At 36.0% G+C, this 20205-nt stretch overlaps 1 protein-coding gene and 1 long non-coding RNA gene across 6 annotated transcripts in view; one reads left to right on the top strand and one right to left on the bottom strand.

Annotated features, from left to right (window-relative positions):
- LOC118764644 overlaps positions 1–2517 on the top strand; it is a 23248-nt gene extending 20731 nt beyond the window's left edge. Inside the window, exon 4 of the long non-coding RNA XR_005000462.1 lies at positions 2391–2517. This is a non-coding gene — a long non-coding RNA (uncharacterized LOC118764644). The remainder of the gene's footprint in view (positions 1–2390) is intronic.
- The window catches only part of LOC115214916 (adhesion G protein-coupled receptor L2), a 331915-nt gene that overhangs the window by 51521 nt on the left and 260189 nt on the right, over positions 1–20205 (bottom strand). For 4 of the 5 annotated variants that reach the window (XM_029783980.2, XM_029783979.2, XM_029783983.2 and 1 more), the window contains 11 exons: positions 17606–17686; positions 16153–16344; positions 14435–14815; positions 12414–12535; positions 10835–11017; positions 8584–8767; positions 7076–7207; positions 5352–5719; positions 4851–4897; positions 3899–4025; positions 1049–1152 (listed from right to left, as the gene is read on the bottom strand). In XM_029783980.2, the coding sequence (XP_029639840.1) occupies positions 1049–1152; positions 3899–4025; positions 4851–4897; positions 5352–5719; positions 7076–7207; positions 8584–8767; positions 10835–11017; positions 12414–12535; positions 14435–14815; positions 16153–16344; positions 17606–17686 (1921 nt within the window). The remainder of the gene's footprint in view (positions 1–1048; positions 1153–3898; positions 4026–4850; positions 4898–5351; positions 5720–7075; positions 7208–8583; positions 8768–10834; positions 11018–12413; positions 12536–14434; positions 14816–16152; positions 16345–17605; positions 17687–20205) is intronic. The other variant, XM_029783982.2, reaches the window with a different exon arrangement.

Raw genomic sequence — 20205 nt, 5'->3', positions numbered from 1 at the left:
GCCACCGGCACTATATATATATATATCATCTAAGAATCCATATGTTAGAAAAAGAAACAGACAATCGTATATTTAATCAGCAGTGGGTATATTGATATTTATACAATACAATATTATAGAATCATTTCAGTTGATCTAACTAATTGGTTTCAAGTATTGGGATTGGGGTTTTCTAACTCTTAAGTGCAAAACTAATTGGTGAAATCATCTGATGTGGATCAGTATAATATATTACATTGTACATATATTAATATATATTCACACACATCTATATACATATATCTGTAAAGGTGTGTATGTATGTGTGTGCATGCATTGTTTTAATTTGCCTCTAACATGCCCTTAATTTAAATTTAATAATATATTGCAAGAATTTAGACCAACCTTCAACAAATTTTGACTGTGTAGCAATTTAAGCAATCTTTCTACAAACCCCTCATGTTGCTCATGGGGCCCCTTCTTTATACATTATTTTATTTTTACTAATATATGTATATATATATATATATATATAATTTACAAAATGAGGGCAGAAGAAAAATTCTAATGCCAAATATGCCGAAAAAAAGACAAAAATTGTCAATAACCATAATAGTTTATAATTATAATGGTTATTGACAATTTTTGGGGTTTTTTTCGGCATATTTGGCATTAGAATTTTTCTTCTGCCCTCACTTTGTAAATTATTTATAAATTTACCCTTTAAAGGTATTTTTTGATATGCTGGCCATTGATAAAATTTTTTTCCCGAAAAACATTTTATCCTACATTAGTTATATATATATATATATATATATATATATGTGTGTGTGTATATATATACATATATATATATATATATTCTTTATTGTTTTGTGCATGGTCATGAGGGATAGGACAGGAGAAGGATGAGGGAAGGATTTAAGTGAACATTTTAGAAGTAGAGATACAACTTTTTAATTAGTGTTGGGGGAGAAGATCGTGAGGTGGTTAAAGCAGGTGATTCGGTGGGTTAACACTACTGAGAAAAGAAGCCATACAAGAAGTGGATTGAGAGGGATCAACTTACCTAAAGTAGCTGAACGTTACAAAACAGCAGAAAAGGCCGATAATGGAGAGAATACAGCCAACGAAAGTGATAATGTACAGGGCATCAACATGTGGGCCAGGGGGCTGGAAAAAGAAAAATATAAAGAAAAATATTAGTGAGAATGGTGCTGGTCGTATTAATTACAAAGATAATTGCAATGACGATGATGATGGTAGTGATGGTGATGATGGTGTGGATACTGCTAATGTATATTTCTTTACTGCCCACAAAGGGCTAAACATAGAGGGGACAAACAAGGACAGACAAAGGGATTAAGTCGATTACATCGACCCCAGTGCGTAACTGGTACTTTATTTAATCGACCCCGAAAGGATGAAAGGCAAAGTCGACCTCGGTGGAATTTGAACTCAGAACGTAACGGCAGACGAAATACGGCCACGCATTTTGCCCCCCGGCGTGCTGTTTCTGCCAGCTTTGATAACATTAAAGAGAGAAACAACAACAAAAATTACTACTACCACCACCACTACAGCTATAACTACAACAACTGCAATTACAACAACAGCAACAAGAGTCACAACCACAACAATCATAACAAACATACATAGCAACAACGGATATGTCTGCAACAATAACAACTAAAACAACAGTAATATTAGTTTGGTTTGATAAACAACAAAACTCAGTTCAATTTTTACATAGTCGTGTTATATATTTCATGTACAGACTGAAAGACGAAGTGCAATCCAGAAGTTAAACTGTTATACTGCATGAATTTTACTATTTATCCCAGTATAACTTAAGAACAAGACAATTAACTTATTGAAAAGAACAATATCAGTGTTTGGTATTGTTCTCTTTTTTTTTTTCTTTTTCAATGACAAGAATAAATTTTTATAATCTTGATATATAAAAGTGAAGTTGTGTGTCTGTCTCCTATGATTTAGATTCCTAACTACTCCCACATTTTGCTGTGCAGTTTAACCAAAACCGGGTATCTTATAGTCGTGATTCATATCGAGCCCTTCTGGGTATTAGCACGCGTCTACAATGTGTCTACGATTTAAAAAAAAATTTACCATCATTTTTTTTCCATTTTAATGCATTTTTTTCGCTATTATATAAGGGAAGTAACTCTCTAAAAATGTCTACGATGAGTCAACGATTTTTAAAAAAAGTTACCATCATTTTTTTTCCATTTTTAATGCATTTTTTGCTATTTTTTGGCTATAACTCTCTAAAAATGCTTATATAGTTATTTCCCTTACAAACCCGAGCAACGCCGGGCGATACTGCTAGTTACTATTAAAAGTTAAACCCAAGTCACGAACTCTTCATAAAGGTGACTGAAATAACACAGTACCATATTTTGACATGTATAAGGAAGCCTTAATTTTGGGGGCTTAAAATTTGGAAAAACAGTTTTGTAAGGGATTATAACACTAACCATGTATAAGAAAACCCCATATTTTTTTAATCCAATTTTTGACAAAAAAGGGTTCCTTATACACGTTAAAATAGGGTATATTATATTACTGGTACTAATACTATTGACATTGGAGGAATTTTAATTAAGAAAAAGATATTAAAAATCCAATAAACAAAGTTGACCATGACAATTTAAAGTTAGAATGTATGTAAACAGCTGCAAGAAATGCTAAGAATTTTTCTTAATGTACTAAAGATTTTACCAGCATTCCACCCTAATAGTAATAATCCTTTCTACTAAAGGCACAAGGCCTGAAATTTGGCAGGAAGGTACAAGTCGATTACATCAACTCCAGTGTTTCACTGGTACTTGATTTATCAACCCTGAAAGGATGAAAAGCAAAGTTGACCTTGGAGGAATTTGAACTCAGAATGTAGCAACAGGTGAAATACCATTAAGCATTTTGTCCAGTGTGCTAACAATTCTGCCAGCAGGCCACCTTAATAATAATCCTTTCTGCTGGAGGCACAAGGCCTCAGATTTGTGTGGAGAGGACTAGTCAATTACACTGACCCTAGTATTTCACTGGTACTCAACTTATTGACCCCACAAGGATGAAAGGCAAAGTCGACCTTGGCAGAATTTGAACTTTAAACGTAGAGACAGGTGAAATACTGCTAAACATTTCATCCAGCATGCTAACAATTCTGCCAGCTTCCCACCTCAATAATAATAACGATAATTATAATTATAATGGGATGAATGGCTAAGCTGATCTCAGCAGGATTTGAATACAGTATGTAACGAGCAGGAAGAGATATTGCAAGTCATTTTGTGCGACACTCCAAAGCTCTATAATAATTTTAACCTGGGCACGAGGTGGGAAATTCGAAGAAGGAGGTTAGTCAATTAAATTGATTACAGTCAATTAATACTTTATTTTAAAGATGACCATGGCTTTCTAAAGTCAGAATGGATGGAATGGAAGCACTCTGTCGGATACGACGACGAGGGTTCCGGCTGATCCGAATCAACGGAAGAGCCTGCTCGTGAAATTAACGTGTAAGTGGCTGAGCACTCCACAGACACGTGTACTCTTAATGTAGTTCTCGGGGATATTCAGCGTGACACAGAGAGTGACAAGGCCAGCCCTTTGAAATACAGGTACAACAGAAACAGGAAGTAAGAGTGAGAGAAAGTTGTGGTGAAAGAGTACAGCAGGGATCACCACCATCCCCTGCCGGAGCCTCGTGGAGCTTTTAGGTGTTTTCGCTCAATAAACACTCACAACGCCCGGTTTGGGAATCGAAACCGCGATCCTATGACCGCGAGTCCGCTGACCTAACCACTGGGCCATTGCGCCTCCACTAAAGTCAGAATATAAAGAGGCAGAATGAAAACCACTTAGAAAACAACAATATTATAACTGATGATGTCACCTTGGTGCCAATGAAGTCCATAAGTACAGCAAAGCTAGTTAGATGGTTACATTTACAAGCTGTGTGGGTCATATTGGTGGACAAAAGCTGACAGCCTTTTCTGGACCAACGGCCATCCATGTTTCGCCTGTCGAAGAAAAGCAGAAAGCTCAGCAAAATTATAGAATAAAGAGAAGACATTAAAGCACATACATAGAGAGATACATATTGAAAAGGATGAAGCCTTTTTCTCTACAGAAAAAAACTCCATCAGGAATTGTGGCAGTATATTAAAAGAACCTTTATGGTTAAAAATTATAAATATCTTATAAGCAAGGGCTAAAGAAGATTATTCTAAAGCCAATATACTGATATTCCACATTTAATCTACTTGCTACAGAAAGTTGAACTGAAATTCGGGCAACTAATATTCTCTCGTAAGCTCAACTGAAGACGAACGAATCCTTATGTGGTTAATTCCGAAATTGATTCAATATTGAGATAATGAAATTTAAATGTTCCAAAGGTTTAGTTGCCCGAATTTCAGTTCAACTTTCTTTAGAGAGATACATATGTAGAGAATCATCGATACAATACCAGTAAACACATATTTACATTTACAATAACACAACAACATATTCATAAAAATGGCCCTTACAAATATATCAATAAAATAGCTAAGTACACACGAAGCATGGAACAAACTGCCGGTATCAGTTGTTAGTTGTCGGAGCACTGCATCCTTCAAAACTTCCATGCTTCCTGAGATTCGCCAACACTACACCTGATTTTCTCCCCTCCATACACACACAAGCATGTATCTGACTCATACATTGTTCGCTTTCCAAACATTTGTACATTACTGCATGTACTCTATACGCACTTTCTGACAAGTTGTGGTGCACCTGAGCACTGTTTACAATAATTTCATTATCATTATTATTATCATTATTATTATAACAGAGCAACTTACACTGTATAATTCCAAAATACACATTTGGCATTCCGTGGGTCTTGATCCTAGAAAAGAAGAAATAGGAAATATTTTAAGAGATCCTTTCGACGCCCAGTAAAGTTATTAAGACTTATAACTTTAAGACACATGCATACAGAAAGACAGTAACCAAACACATTGACTATATTCACACAATAAAACAGTATATATACAACAACAAGGACGGCCAGTTTTCTCTGTTGTTGTGTGTGCTATATAAAGGATTATGAGAGACTGATACCTGTCAAAACCAAGGTGTCATGTAGAGGGATTGAACCTGAAACCATGTGGTTGGGAAGCAAACTTCTTAACCACACAGCCATACCTGCACCTATAAACGATATGTAATGCTTAATATTTCTTTCACAACATACACTGATACCGTGGAATGTATATAATTTGGCCAAAACAAAACATGATTTTTCACATTATGAATGAAACTGTAACCAATGTTAGAACTACTTTTCTTAAGATGCTTACCACGAGATGCTTCAATACAAAAACCACTGGCTTTTCTAACTGTGTATTTTGTCGGTTGTCAATGGTGACAGACAAAATTCGGGTGTTGATTTTCTGTGGGGCCTGTATTTCTGTTTCAACTGTTTCTTGGTCGTTATCTGTCTCTTGAAGTTGGAGATCAAGCTGAGGGGATTCTTTGAATTTCTTGTTGTGTACACGTGTTTCAACATGGACAGATTCTTTCTTGTCCACCACATCATCATCATCACCACCATCATCACCATCACCAGCTCCTTGTTTTTTGTCAGTTTCCATTACATCTTCATCTAACTCATTGTTGAGCAAATCATCAAGGTTCTTGTACACCATATAGACAGCACGATACAAACCTGCAAAAAAAAAGAAAAAAGACATCAAATAAGATGCAAGGGATATATATATAATAAACCTTAAAATTCCCACTTGAAATAATTTACTCTGTAACCCTTAGTAGCATGAAAATGTGAATATAGGTAAGATCTTACTAATACACTCACACACGTGTATACACACACACATATATATATATGTATATATATATATATATATATATATATATATATATATATATATAAAATAATTATTTGAGGGAATATAAATCCAAACTTACAGGAAAAAAATTCAATTTAGAAATACTAAATCAAATTTCACACAATATAATATATATATAAAAAATTAGAAAAAAAACACCTTTTATCAATTCAAAATGAACAATTAAATTACATCATCTAGAAAATTACATATAATAGAAATATTAAAATTAAAATAACAATAAAATATCAATGATTAAGTAAATTGCAAAAAATATATAAGAAAAATGTATATAATTGGTAGAATATAGATAAGAATTGGATATTCTCTGTATAGAATACACCTAAAAGTGCTCAAGAGGTTTAAACTTGAGCAGGCAGAGGAATAAATATAAGGATAAGCAAGTTAGGCAGGTCAGTATACAAAGAATATTTAATATATTAAATATATTTTTTGTATTTAATGTATTAAACATATTTTGTATATCGACTTGCCTAACTTGCTTATCCTTTGGTGTTAGGAAGGGCATCCAGCCTAAAATCCCAGCCAAAACAGATACAGTAGCCTTGGGTAGATTTTCTACCTGGATGTCTCCTGTCAAGTGTCCTACCCATGCGTACATGGAAGATGATGAGGATGATAATATATATATATATATATTATATATATATATGTGTGTGTGTGTGTATATATTATAATTTAGGGTATTCAAGAGATACCACCATGCTGGAAACAGCAGCCAAAACTTAACTCTAAAACCACATTAAAAGTTCATACAGCACTAGGAGAGAAGACAAAAGGACAAAATAAACTAGCAAAAAAATTACTGGATAATTCCAGATCCCGGATTTCTGGCTTTGCATAAGAAAGCTTTGCCTCATCAGTGGAATATACACAGATAGTAACATAAATTCACATATATATATATATATATATACATATAACATACGAATACTTACATATATACGAACGTATACATATACATATATATATATATATATGCACGTGACCAGTTTAAATTGCCCGCCCATAACTCCTCATGCGATACTTGATAAGATCAATATTTAAATTAACGATCTTATCCTTATTTATATGAATTTATATATATATATGAGAGAGAGATGAGATGAGGTAAAAGAAACAAATATAAACAAACACATGAAAAGAAAACTTACCTCCGTGAGAATATTTTATTAAATTTTCCTTTGGTATAATAATGTAGTCTTCAACAGAACGAAAATACTGACTGGAAGGCATTTTAACATCTTGTAGGTGCTGTGTAATTTCTGCAACCTTTATTTCGAGGTCTGCAAGAACATTTAGGTGAAATTGCACTCCCAGAATCACAGTACAAAATTTTTATGAATTCATGTGTAATTTACAACAAAATATAATAAATACCAACACATACACACAAACAGGTTGACAGACTACACACACACACACACACACACACACACACACACACACTCTAACAATATTTTAACATCAGCATTTCCAGTGGCACGGATTGGTCTGCCATACAGTTTATTGTCACTAGTTTCAATCTTCCATCGTTTCTTCGGCCCCATCCGAGCATTGCCGTTCGCCAGCCTCGTCTGGCACCTGTGTCGGTGGCACATAAAAAACACCATCCGAGCGTGGCCGTTCGCCAGCCTCGTCTGCCACCTGTGTCGGTGGCACATAAAAAACACCGTCCGAGCGTATCCGTTCGCCAGCCTCGTCTTCCACCTGTGTCGGTGGCACATAAAAAGCACCCACTACACTCACGGAGTGGTTGGCATTAGGAAGGGCATCCAGCTGTAGAAACACTGCCAGATCTGACTGGCCTGGTGCAGCCTTCGAGCTTCCCAGACCCCAGTTGAACCGTCCAACCCATGCTAGCATGGAAAGCGGACGTTAAACGATGATGATGATGAAATCTGTGTCCTAAGATCCCACCTTACAACTTATTATGTCCTCTTCTAAGGGTACTATCTTCCGACAGCAGCGCTTATCACACATTTCAAATCTTCATAAAGGGGCATTCATCTCCCATGAATATGTCAGCGGATGCCTATCATACCGTTTTCATTCATCACGTGTGATCATTTTTCTAAGCTGGTTAATATTATAGGCAATATATTATATTATCAGTGAATATCTCACAAATGACAGTACAAAAAGAAGTCAGGAATCATGTATTGAAATTACAAAAATTCATGCAGGAGTGGTTGTGTGGTAAGTAGCTTGCTAACCAACCACATGGTTCCGGGTTCAGTCCCACTGCGTGGCATCTTGGGCAAGTGTCTTCTGCTATAGCCTCGGGCCAACCAATGCCTTGTGAGTGGATTTGGTAGACGGAAACTGAAAGAAGCCTGTCGTATATATGTATATATATACATATGTGTGTGTGTATATGTTTGTGTGTCTGTGTTTGTCCCCCTAGCATTGCTTGACAACCGATGCTGGTGTGTTTACGTCCCCGTCACTTAGCGGTTCGGCAAAAGAGACCGATAGAATAAGTACTGGGCTTACAAAGAATAAGTCCCGGGGTCGATTTGCTTGACTAAAGGCAGTGCTCCAGCTTGGCCGCAGTCAAATGACTGAAACAAGTAAAAGAGTATAGACATTATTGCACTTGCCATGTTTGAGTTTAACTGTATGGATTATTCCTTTTTTTCTTTTTTTAAAATGTGCTTACCAATATTATCTGTAGCTATCTCTATTTGAGATTGCATGGTCAGCAGTGAAGCCATTTTAAAAGCTGTTGTCTTCATAGTGTAAGCCAAATTTGTTGCTACACCGGAACGTTCAAATGGTGGCATTTCTTCCCATCCTCCTTTCTGGTTATCCTGTAGCATAGTACTGCCGACACTGAGGAATCCCTGTAGAGTAAATAGTTGTCAAAATTTTTAGCATGAAACATCTTTATCAATCAAGAGTAAGAAAAGCCATATAAGGTATTAAAAAAAAATCAAAAAAAATCAAGAAACATTTCAAAAGAATGAACAGAAAGATTAACTTTAATGGGAATTGAACTCAGGACACAATGAATTGAAACTAAAAGCTGAAGTATCTTTGATCCAGACCTCTACCATTTTTTCAACTCACTCATTTAGGGTATGATTAATTTAACTGACTGCTGAGCATGCTGAATTATATTATCATCCCTAGGAAGATGAAAGGCAAGGCTGATTGATCCATGAGGCATTTGAATTCAGAATACAGGAGGAAGAAAGTAAACATTGTAAAGTATTTGGTCCAATGCTTGGATATTTCCATCATTTTGTATACATCTAGAGAAATGTACTACTACTAACCATTAAAGTGAGAAAGGAGTGGACCCTGTTTCCACTGTTGTGTAATCCGAAAGGTGACAAATCGAAGTGTCATAAGAGCATAAAACAAAATACCTGGTAGTGTTTTGTTGTAGCTCCCTGCATTCTGAGGTCAAATCACGCCAAAGTCAACTTAGCTTTCATCATTTTAGGGTTATAAAATAAATTTAACAGTTGGGAGCAATGGATCAATGAACGGTGCAATATTTTGTTCCTGCTCTTTGCATTCTGAATTAATGGATGGCAGATGTAATTGGTCATCTTAACCATCACTTGCTAATTGGGTGCCTTTAGTAGACTCAGTGTTTTAAGTATTCAGGCATCTTAGAGATGAGGTAAGAAATGGAGGCATGTGCTGTTGCAGTGCACTGCTGCATCCACTGTTTGTTGGTATTTGGGTTGTCCCAGTCAGTCCCCATCTCTGTAAGATACTTCCTTGTCCACCGTGACCATATAGCATGTGGCCAACCAGCATGAGCCATCACTCCAACCGGATCCTCAAGAGAAGAAAACATGATATGCAGGTTCAAACTTCTAAATGCAAGCAACATAACCAAACTGATATCTAAGTAGGAAGACAAAGGTTCAAGCCTGCAGGTCTCCTCCCTGTCTTGCTCTGTTGTTGTGAGACTTGGACACTGTCCGGGCTCTTAATATTACTCAGAAACTGGGATATGTCCTGTTGCTTGTATGATTCAGAAATATCGGTTCAGACTGCTTGGTTCTCTCAGAGGCATCGTAAAAAAATAAAAGACTGAACATACTGCTCATCTCATTCCTCCCCAACTAAGCAGTTAAAAAAAGTAGTTCTGATTGAATAGACCTTGATTATGTACATATGCAGTCAGCTGAATGACTAGACATGATCCAAAGATCCACTGTTCCGGCATATGATGTTGTACAGGCTAATATATTTCTTTACTGCCCACAAGGGGCTAAACATAGAAGGGACAAACAAGGACAGACAAAGGGATTAAGTTGATTACATCGACCCCAGTGCGAAACTGGTAATTTATTTATCGACCCCGAAAGGATGAAAGACAAAGTCGACCTCAGCGGAATTTGAACTCAGAACGTAACGACAGATGAACAACCGCTAAGCATTTCGCCCGGCACGCTAACATTTCTGCCAGCTCGCCGAGGCTAATATACAATAGTTTAGTATAGAGGACAAGGGCAGTGTAATAATAGTCTATGCCTGCTGCTTATTTTATATCTTACTGTCATTCAAGCATATTAAGGTTGAATAAAGTAATGTGCTTTGCTGAGATGCAAATACCCTATTTGATATAACGTTTGTAAGCATGACTCTCAGCAGTCCACCACCTTAATCATACATACATACCTGTATGGCAGTCAATATAAAAGTAAGAAGGTAATATTGTTTAACCCTTAAGCATTTAAACTGGCCAGATCCTGCTCAAATATTCTACCTGTTATATACTCAAATTGACCAGATCTAGCCTCTCACACCTACCCCAAAATGTCACTCTAAAAATTAATAACATCATTGAAATCTCAAAGCTAAGAGAAAATACATGATTAACACAAAACAATGTGAATAAATGAGCATTATATTTGACAGGGTAATCTGAATGTTAAAAGATTAATTACCTCAGTAAAATTTGTCACCAGTTTCATTTTATGCTTCGTATGCTCAACTTCTCTCTGTAGTATTCTGGTAAGGCCTGGAATAATCTCTTTCGTAGTTTTTATAATATCACCAGAACCAAGATAAGAAGCTTTCATATGTTTTGAAAGGTTGCCCATGGATGTTTGAGGTTGAGTACCATTTACCTAAAAAACAAAAAAAATGTTAAAAAATTAAACGATTTAAAATTAAAAGTAGGAGTGGCTGTGTGGTAAGTAGCTTTTTTACCAACCACATGGTTCCGGGTTCAGTCCCACTGCATGGCACCTTGGGCAAGTGTTTTCTACTATAGCCTTGGGTTGACCAAAGCCTTGTAAGTGGATTTGGTAGGCGGAAACTGAAAGAAGCCCATCGTATATATGCATATGTATATGTTTGTGTATCTGTGTTTGTTCCCCCAACATTGCTTGACAACCGATGCTGGTGTGTTTACGTCCCTGTCACTTAGCGGTTCGGCAAAAGAGACCGATAGAATAAGTACTAAGCTTACAAAGAATAAGTCCTGGGGTCGATTTGCTCGACTAAAGGTGGTGCTCAAGCATGGCCACAGTCAAATGACTGAAACAAGTAAAAGAACAGAGTAAAAATATAATTAAGACTAAATGAATGTGAGTGCAATATGACTTATCTGTGTCTGTCTCTCCTGCATGTGTGTGTACATGTGCTTGCATGTATGTATATGTGTGCACACCTGATTGCATGTATGTATACATCAGTATTACTACTGTTTCCATAACTCAGGTCAGATAGGCATAGAAAGGACAAGGTTGACAAGGGTTAATGTTGATTTTCAAGCACAGTTTGAAAGTAGAAGCAAAGAAGCATCTATGTTACACAGGTATAAGCAGGTGTTAGCGTGGACAAGTAGGTTAAAGAAGAAGAAGAGTTTGGGAGAGGAGTTGTTATTCTGAGTAAGTACAGGTGTGTTTCTATACACAAAAATACACATTTGCACAGAAAGTGGATCAAAGTGAGTATCTTGAACAGGATTAGAAAGTGGGTCTTTTATGTTAGTGAGGAAGCACTCTGTCGGTTACGAACGACGAGGGTTCTGGTTGATCCGATCAACGGAACAGCCTGCTCGTAAAATTAACGTGTAAGTGACTGAGCACTCCACAGACACGTGTACCCTTAACGTAGTTCTCGGGGATATTCAGCGTGACACAGAGAGTGACAAGGCCGGCCCTTTTGAAATACAGGTACAACAGAAACAGGAAGTAAGAGTGAGAGAAAGTTGTTGTGAAAGAGTACAGCAGGGATCACCACCATCCCTGCCGGAGCCTCGTGGAGCTTTAGGTGTTTTCGCTCAATAAACACTAACAACGCCCGGTCTGGGAATCGAAACCGCGATTCTACGACCACGAGTCCGCTGCCCTAACCACTGGGCCATGTTAGTACAAGATGATGGGTTAGGTGAAATTAGTAGTTGTGTTCACATATTAGTGTTGAGGAGAGAAAAGCACGTGCTTGTGAGTGGGTCTGTGCGCAAGAGCATGCATGCATGTTAGATAGAGTTAAATAAAAACCTGAAGTTTCACGTACATCAGATTTTAACGTGTCACGTACATTATTTGCGATGTCTTGCAGCCATGGTGCCACACAATCAGTGTAGTTAGGAGCTGGTCGAATCCAATGACTTTCCCCACATTGCCATCTAGCGATTCCTATGAGAAACAATTAAAAAAAAAATATGAACATATATATATATATATATATATATATTTTACAAGCATCATTAAAATATTTACCGTTCTTTCCTGTTGTGTAAAACTTCTTAAAGCTCTTTCAATGTGATGCAAAAAGAACCAGATTTGATTTATTTTCCATCAAATTGTTCAGGATCAGTGGATAGATTTAATTCTATTGATATTCTCATATATGCTTTACCACCATAATGTCCACAGTAGTATACGAAAGTTCACAAACTAGTTACTCTTGTAAATATATTGATGCATAATAACGATAACTCCCATAGAGATTTTCATCTATCTGAACAGCAGGTATGATTTTGGAAAACTGCCCATTGTTGCTGCTTAAGTGATGAATTGCACTAAATGAATATACAGGTATATCTCAACTTACGTTGTTTCGAGTTGGGGTATTTTTTCTGATTTTTTAAAAAACTTATGTCACTTTGTTCTACAGAAAGTAATGGAAAAAGTATACCTAAATTTCAGTTGATTTATCTGATTTTACATCAGATTCAGTGAACATATTTAAAAGTGTAAAAAAAAACCCCAAAAAAAAACAACTAAAAACTAATACTGAAGTAGAAAATCAAATAAAACATGTGAAAATATGTACAAAACATTAAAAACATAAAATATAACATTTTTAAAATGTCTTTCTCCTGTGAAATCATTTTTCAAGTTAAGTTGTACATCTTGGAACCAAACACCAACGTAAGTTGAAGTGAGCCTATACAAATAACGAAAGGATTTTTTAAAACACACCAGTTGCTGTTGTGTAATTTACAGTCAGTTTTTGAGTAGAAGATCAAATTGATAGTAAGTAGCACTAGAGATGTAGCCATTTCTATCCTAAAAGGTACAGATCCTGTGGGCTACTTTAGCATTTTATAAAAGACTTAACAAGTGTAATTGTAAATGTGTTAAGAAACACATTAAATCAACCAGACAGTTTTTATATTTACGGAGATGTACTTGCATAGCGAGTGACTTGATCTGAGATCGTGTGCTGGAACGAAAACAATTGCAGCATGGAAGGTGTTTATAAGCCATTTAAGAAACACACAAAAACCGTTAGATTCACTTCAACATTTAAGTTTAATTTGTCAAAATATTTTCGTCACTAAAATCCACGACCTGTTCACTGACAAAGCTTCGTACTGCATCTCAAAGCGCTGAAAATATTTTGACAAATTAAATTTAAATGTTGAAGTGAATCTAACGGTTTTGTGTGTTTCTTAAATGGCTTATAAACACCTTCCACGCTGCAATAGTTTTTATATTGCTGGTTGCTTAAAATGAAATGCTGTATTGACATATGAAAATTTAGAGTGGACATATTTGGAAACTTAATATACAGTAGAATATTTAGTAATTATGACTTGACTGCTGAATTGGGAAAATGGATGGAAGTTTTTTCATGATAGATGCAGGAGTGGCTGTTGGTAAGTACCTTGCTAACCAACAACATGGTTCCGGGTTCAGTCCCACTGCGTGGCATCTTGGGCAAGTGCCTTCTGCTATAGCCTCAGGCTGACCAATGCCTTGTGAGTGGATTTGGTAGAAGGAAACTGAAAGAAGCCTGACGTGTATATATATATATATATATATATATATATATATATATATATATAAGTGTATGTTTGTTTGTGTGTCTGTGTTCGTCTCCCTAGCATTGCTTGACAACCGATGCTGGTGTATTTACGTCCCCGTCACTTAGCGGTTTGGCAAAAGCGACCGATAGAATAAGTATTGGGCTTACAAAGAATAAGTCCCGGGGTCGATTTGCTCGACTAAAGGCGGTGCTCCAGCATGGCCGCAGTCAAATGAACTGAAACAAGTAAAAGAGAGAGTATAGTAAGAGTAATAGCTCACCGACTTTAACCCCTGGGCAAGGTCGTTCACTCACAACCCCAGAATGCACAGTAGGCCACCATATTCCATCAACAGTTTTCTCTGGGCACTTTTTGGCTCGATATGTTGTAGAAATTACTCTGTATGGTGTCGTAGATTGGGTCGTGAAGCTTTTCGTTCTGATATCGTACTTGCGGCTGGTGGTCTTTGGTCTTGGGGTTGTTGTTGTTGTTGATCGAGTTGTAGTGGTTGTTCTTCTTGTTGTTGTCGTGGAACTTACAGTGGACGGTTCTGGATGCTTTTTTGTAGTATGTACAGGAATTGGTCTTCTAGTGGTGGTAGTTGTTGTGGTTGATGGAACGGTGGTAGTTTCGGGTATATGTGGGGGTCTATGTGATGACGCTGGAAAAGAAAAGATATTGGTGGAAAAGAATAAGTTATTTCCCTTAGATTATGCAAGGGAGACAACTCGCATCTCTAATGAACACTGAAGCAGTGACTATCCAACAGGAATAGAATAAAAATAGACAGCATGGCCTAAAACATTTAAAATGCCTCCCAAACATTACATAAAAGTAGTGTCTGTCATTTCCTCAGCAGGGATGATTGAAAAAAAAAAACACAGCCTTTGTATAACGTATCATGATCGCTGTGACGAGTTTAATCTCAATCTGTTACTCACAATGACCACATAAATTTAAACAGAAATAATTAACAATGGCTGTAGATGGATTTCACTTCATAATCTTTAATTCCCAATGCATCATCATAATCTATAGTTTAGACATTTATTTCCTCAACCATTGATGTTAGATACCTCTTCCATTACACTTTCTTTAATACCATCATTAGTGATTTAAAACTAATGCTCTATTTTAATTTTAATGCTGCATAGATGTATACCCAGAAACTACCATGAGCATCAATATTATCTAACATTATCGGTGAACATTCAGTACATATACCACCCCAAATACAAATTATCTATATTACTGTCACCTTAAAGACTTGAAGCGTTTTGAGATTACTGTAACTAGTTTAAAGCTCGGAGCATTCTATTTAATTCAATCCTAGGAGAGGAGACTGTATTAATATAGACATTTGATCCAAACAGATTGTGAATACTGAGGGGAAAATGTGATGTTTTGTTTGTGTAGTGTAGTTACAGTATAGAAACAATGAAGTTAAGATCTCGGGTTACTGATAGATGAGATGACGAAAGACTGGGCATGAGCAAGTAATATGGTGTATAGCAAACCTACCATGTATGGATAACCAGAAATTAAATTTGGAGGAACTTATGTTGCTGAGCATAGTTCTCTTCTACCTGTGTCAAAAATAAGCAGGTTGTTCTAATTGTAAATCTGTTTTGGTACATTGTCAGGATTTAATTAAAATTCTACTTGGAACGATTTTGTTTTTCATTCCACCAAGGTTGATGAAATAAGTACCAACAATTGAACCGATCAAAAATACTTCTCGTAGACAAATGTGTGGATACATCAAAATGGTAGAAATCGTCATAAATCAAGTGATACACCTTGACTAATTTTAATAATATTATTCCTGGTATCGTTGTTGTTGTTGTTATTGCAGCTTGGGCAAGAATACACATATAACTTCTATGGAATAATAGAACTGAAATGACTGTGTGTAACATGAAGGATACAAATGGTGGGATAACCATTGATTTAGAATAGAATTCCCCAGCATTGTAAATGAGTGAATGATAAACTTACATGTGATATTGAGTGTAATTTTGGACTGGAAAGACTTTGTTCCAAGTGTGATAGTACAGCAGTAAATGCCAGCATCTCTCAAAGATGCTTTATGTATAATGAGTTTATTTCTTTCATTTATGGCTCTTTTCGGTATTTTTCCATCAACTTTAGACCATTTGATTCTTGCTAGGAGCTGTATAGCAGAGTCACCTAAGGAAGAAAACAAACAATAACAATTAATGAATTGTCACCAGGGACAGTTTATGAAATTTATCTTTGGAATATTTCCACCGGCAACAAGATTCTAAATTAAAATTACCAATCCCTCAATTTTACAAAAATAACTGTCTGGTTTTATTTCAACAGTATCAATCAATCAACGTGTGATCAACGTTTTTGACTTTGAGAGAGAGAACCTTTGCCTATTCTTCAGAACATAGAGGATGCCAGCCTCGCCTGGCCCCCGTGCCGGTGGCACGTAAAAAGCACCCACTACACTCACGGAGTGGTTGGCATTAGGAAGGGCATCCAGCTGTAGAAACACTGCCAGATCAGACTAGGCCTGATGCAGCCTTCTGGCTTCACAGACCCCAGTTGAACCGTCCAACCCATGCTAGCATGGAAAGCGGACGCTAAATGATGATGATATCCAGCCCCAATTTTGTAACTGTTTTATATTCAAACTGACCAGATGCAGCCTCTCACACCTACCCTACAATGTCATTTTAAAAAATAAACAATTACATCACGGAAATCTCAAAAGTATGAGGCAATGCCTGATTAATTCAAAACTATATGAATAAATAAACATCAGAGTGGCTAACCGGCTTCCGTGCTGGTGGCATGTAAAAAGCACCATTCGAGTGTGATCGTTACCTGTGTCACCTTACTGGAACTTGTGCTGGTGACACATGAAAAAAGCATTCGAGCGAGGTCATTGCCAGGGCCACTGGACTGGTTCCTGTGCAGGTGGCATGTAAAAAACACCATTTGAGCGAGGCCGTTGCCAGTACCGCCTGACTGGCCCTCATGCCGGTAGCACGTAAAAGCACCCACTACACTCTCAGAGTGGTTGGCGTTAGGAAGGGCATTCAGCTGTAGAAATTCTGCCAGATCAGATTGGAGCCTGGTGCAGCCATCTGGTTTGCCAGTCCTCAGTCAAATCGTCCAACCCATGCTAGCATGGAAAGCGGATGTTAAACGATGATACATTTGATAGAATAATCTGAATGCTAAAGCTTTGAGCAAAGCAATGCTATCTAGTAAACCACTCATGAAATTTTGTTGTTTTATTGCCTACCAATTCAGTTAGATTAACTGAGAGACTGACAGATAGGGTCTTAATTGTTCATTCTCCAGTCAGTAAGCAGTAGCTTTGGATCTAAGTATTAAAAGCGGGGGGAAAAAAGGGGTATCATGAAATAATGTACATTATTAGAAAGTATTGGAAAAATTTCCTTATGTAACATACCAAACTCTTCTTTTGAGCACATTAGCTCTACTGTATCACCGACTTTAGCCACCTGAAATTTTGGAAAAGTTGGGGCAGAGTCTAGAAAACAAAGAAGAGAGATGTGATAATTGGAAATGAAACACGCAAATCAGATGATAAAACATGATTAATTTACAAATTTAATAGATTACCAAAAAAAAAAAAACCAAAACAAACACTGAAACTAATTATTAATAAATTAATTTCCTAACATAACTAAAAATACACATAAAAGTATTTGGAAATAATTTAAGATGTAATGTTTTCATATTTAGAAGCTGTTTAATTAAGATCTAATAAGCAGAAACCAAAAAAATAAAAGTTAATGTGTTACAGTATACAGAAATTTAGATGATATTTTAAAGTTAAATTCTGAGAAATTATTAGCGGTAACCATAATACTATGCAGAATTCTTAAGGGGCTGTTTTGAAGAAGTCTTCAATAATACAAGTACAAAATCTCTGTTTACTCCACGATGTGTCTGTAAATGATAGGCTGTGCCTTTGGGGACCGTAGACTTAGAATGGGGTCACTCAACTCCACTGTTTGCAAAAGTTTAGATAAAACTCCTCCGTTCTTACCTCAACTTGTGAAACGAAATGTTAGACTATACAGATCAATAAAAAATTGATTAAACTTTATGTAAAATGGAATTATTTTATGTGTCATGAGAAGAAGAGAATTCTAATGATTTGGAGAAGGAACGAGAAATGAGAACTTTATTCAGTAAATGTTTCAGACTCTAATATATTTTATTCTAACAGATAAACAGCATCTCCAGTCATATGTATTCAACCTGAGTTTAGAACTGAAGAGCTGTACTACAATTAATAGAAATACAATAAATACTTTCTGCTCCATCTAATTTGATTAATGTAGCAATTTTGTACCAGTCCGAATCATATACAAACATAGATACAAACATATAAAGGTAAAAATAAACCATACATAATAGTGCTAGTAATAGTCATTCTCTGGTTCATCAACTGATCAGCTATTATATGTTTATAATTTACTGGCCAATTAACCAGAAATAGATAAGAGGGGGAAAAAAAAGTTAATTTCAATGCTTTCCAGGACAAGAACTGGTTATGGACAGTAATTTGCTATGATTAATTAATAGCTTAGAATATTGGAGGTTAGAGTAAAATCAGATTCAAGATAAACAAAATGAAAAATAAAAGCATTTTGGAGAATCTTGTAACAATTCCTGAGAATCTTGTGTAAAAAGTTAACAGAGAAGTGAAAATGATAGTAAGCTATTACAAGCTATTATTACTGTGTTTGTGTCAGACTAAACTAGATAGAGATATGGTTAATGTAATATAACTTAAAGGACCTCTAGGCCATTGTGAAATTTTCATTGAGCTATTGTAACATGGCTCTACTGAAATACAACTGCAGCCACACAATAACAAGAAGTATCAGTGTTATTACAATGATAAGAAGTGCATGTAGTGTCTATAGCAAACTAAATTGATTCACATTTTGTGAGCTGTCTCAAGAATTGATAGATTGATGTCATGTCATCTCTGACAAACATTGCTAATGGTTCAATCTGTCTATTTATAATGATAGACTTTCTGTGTGACAAGTCCTGCACTCACTCTCTCTCTCTCTCCTCTTCACTAAACTGCAGCAGTTAAGTTTAGCAAGACAACTGAAAGTGATTTGGACAGATATCACAGTATGATGCACAATTTGACCCTATAGAGATGAAAAGGCAGCAACTGATATTAACATTATGCTTTTCTTTCTATATTGACGTGGGTTGGAAATACCTGTTAATTCAACCATTTGCAAGCATTCTTGTAATATTCTGAAAAGATAGAACTGGTTTCCTACTACAATAATAATAATTTCTCCTTCTAAAATTGGTGGATTGATTATAAAGAAATGAATAAAAATAAAAAAAAGTTGTAGGAGATTTTTCTGACACAAGTCACAGTAACTGAGGAAATAATCATCCAAACTTTTCGATAACCATGTCTAAAGTTGAAATTCATTGTAAACTGGATGAAGCCCGTCTTCTCTCATCCCCAAGCAATATAAATTAAGGTATAACGAGTGATGATGATGATCCCTTCTTTTATGATTATGATTTTTTTCACTCTTTCAAATCAATGACGAAAAGACTAAAACATTTGAAAAAAATAATAAATAAACGAAAATAGGTATATTTTTCCTGGTTTTCCTAGTTATCATCATCGTTATCATCAGGTTTAATGCATGCTTTCCAGGTGAATCAATTTTGACATGATTTAGAGGAGAAAGGGCAGTGACCATAACCCTTTATTTTTTTCTCAGGGCTTTTAAGACTGGTGAGAGGAAAGGAGTAAGTTACGAACAAATGTGGAAACCTGGCCTAGTGTTCTACTAAAGGTAGCCAAGGGCCAGGTGATGATATTAAACCAGTTGAAAAAGTTTGGAAAGAAAAGCTCTGGCATTAGTAACCCTTAAGAATCTACTACCTAATCAAATAAATAGAGACGATGATGAAGTTAATAGCGAAAGTGGTATTAATAATTATCGAACAACAATGAAGAAAAAGAAGGTTCAAATGCCATTTCTTTTTCAT

Source organism: Octopus sinensis, linkage group LG8 (assembly GCF_006345805.1).
Source record: "Octopus sinensis linkage group LG8, ASM634580v1, whole genome shotgun sequence".
NCBI lineage: Eukaryota > Metazoa > Mollusca > Cephalopoda > Octopoda > Octopodidae > Octopus > Octopus sinensis.
This window is presented reverse-complemented; position numbering and strand designations above follow the sequence as displayed.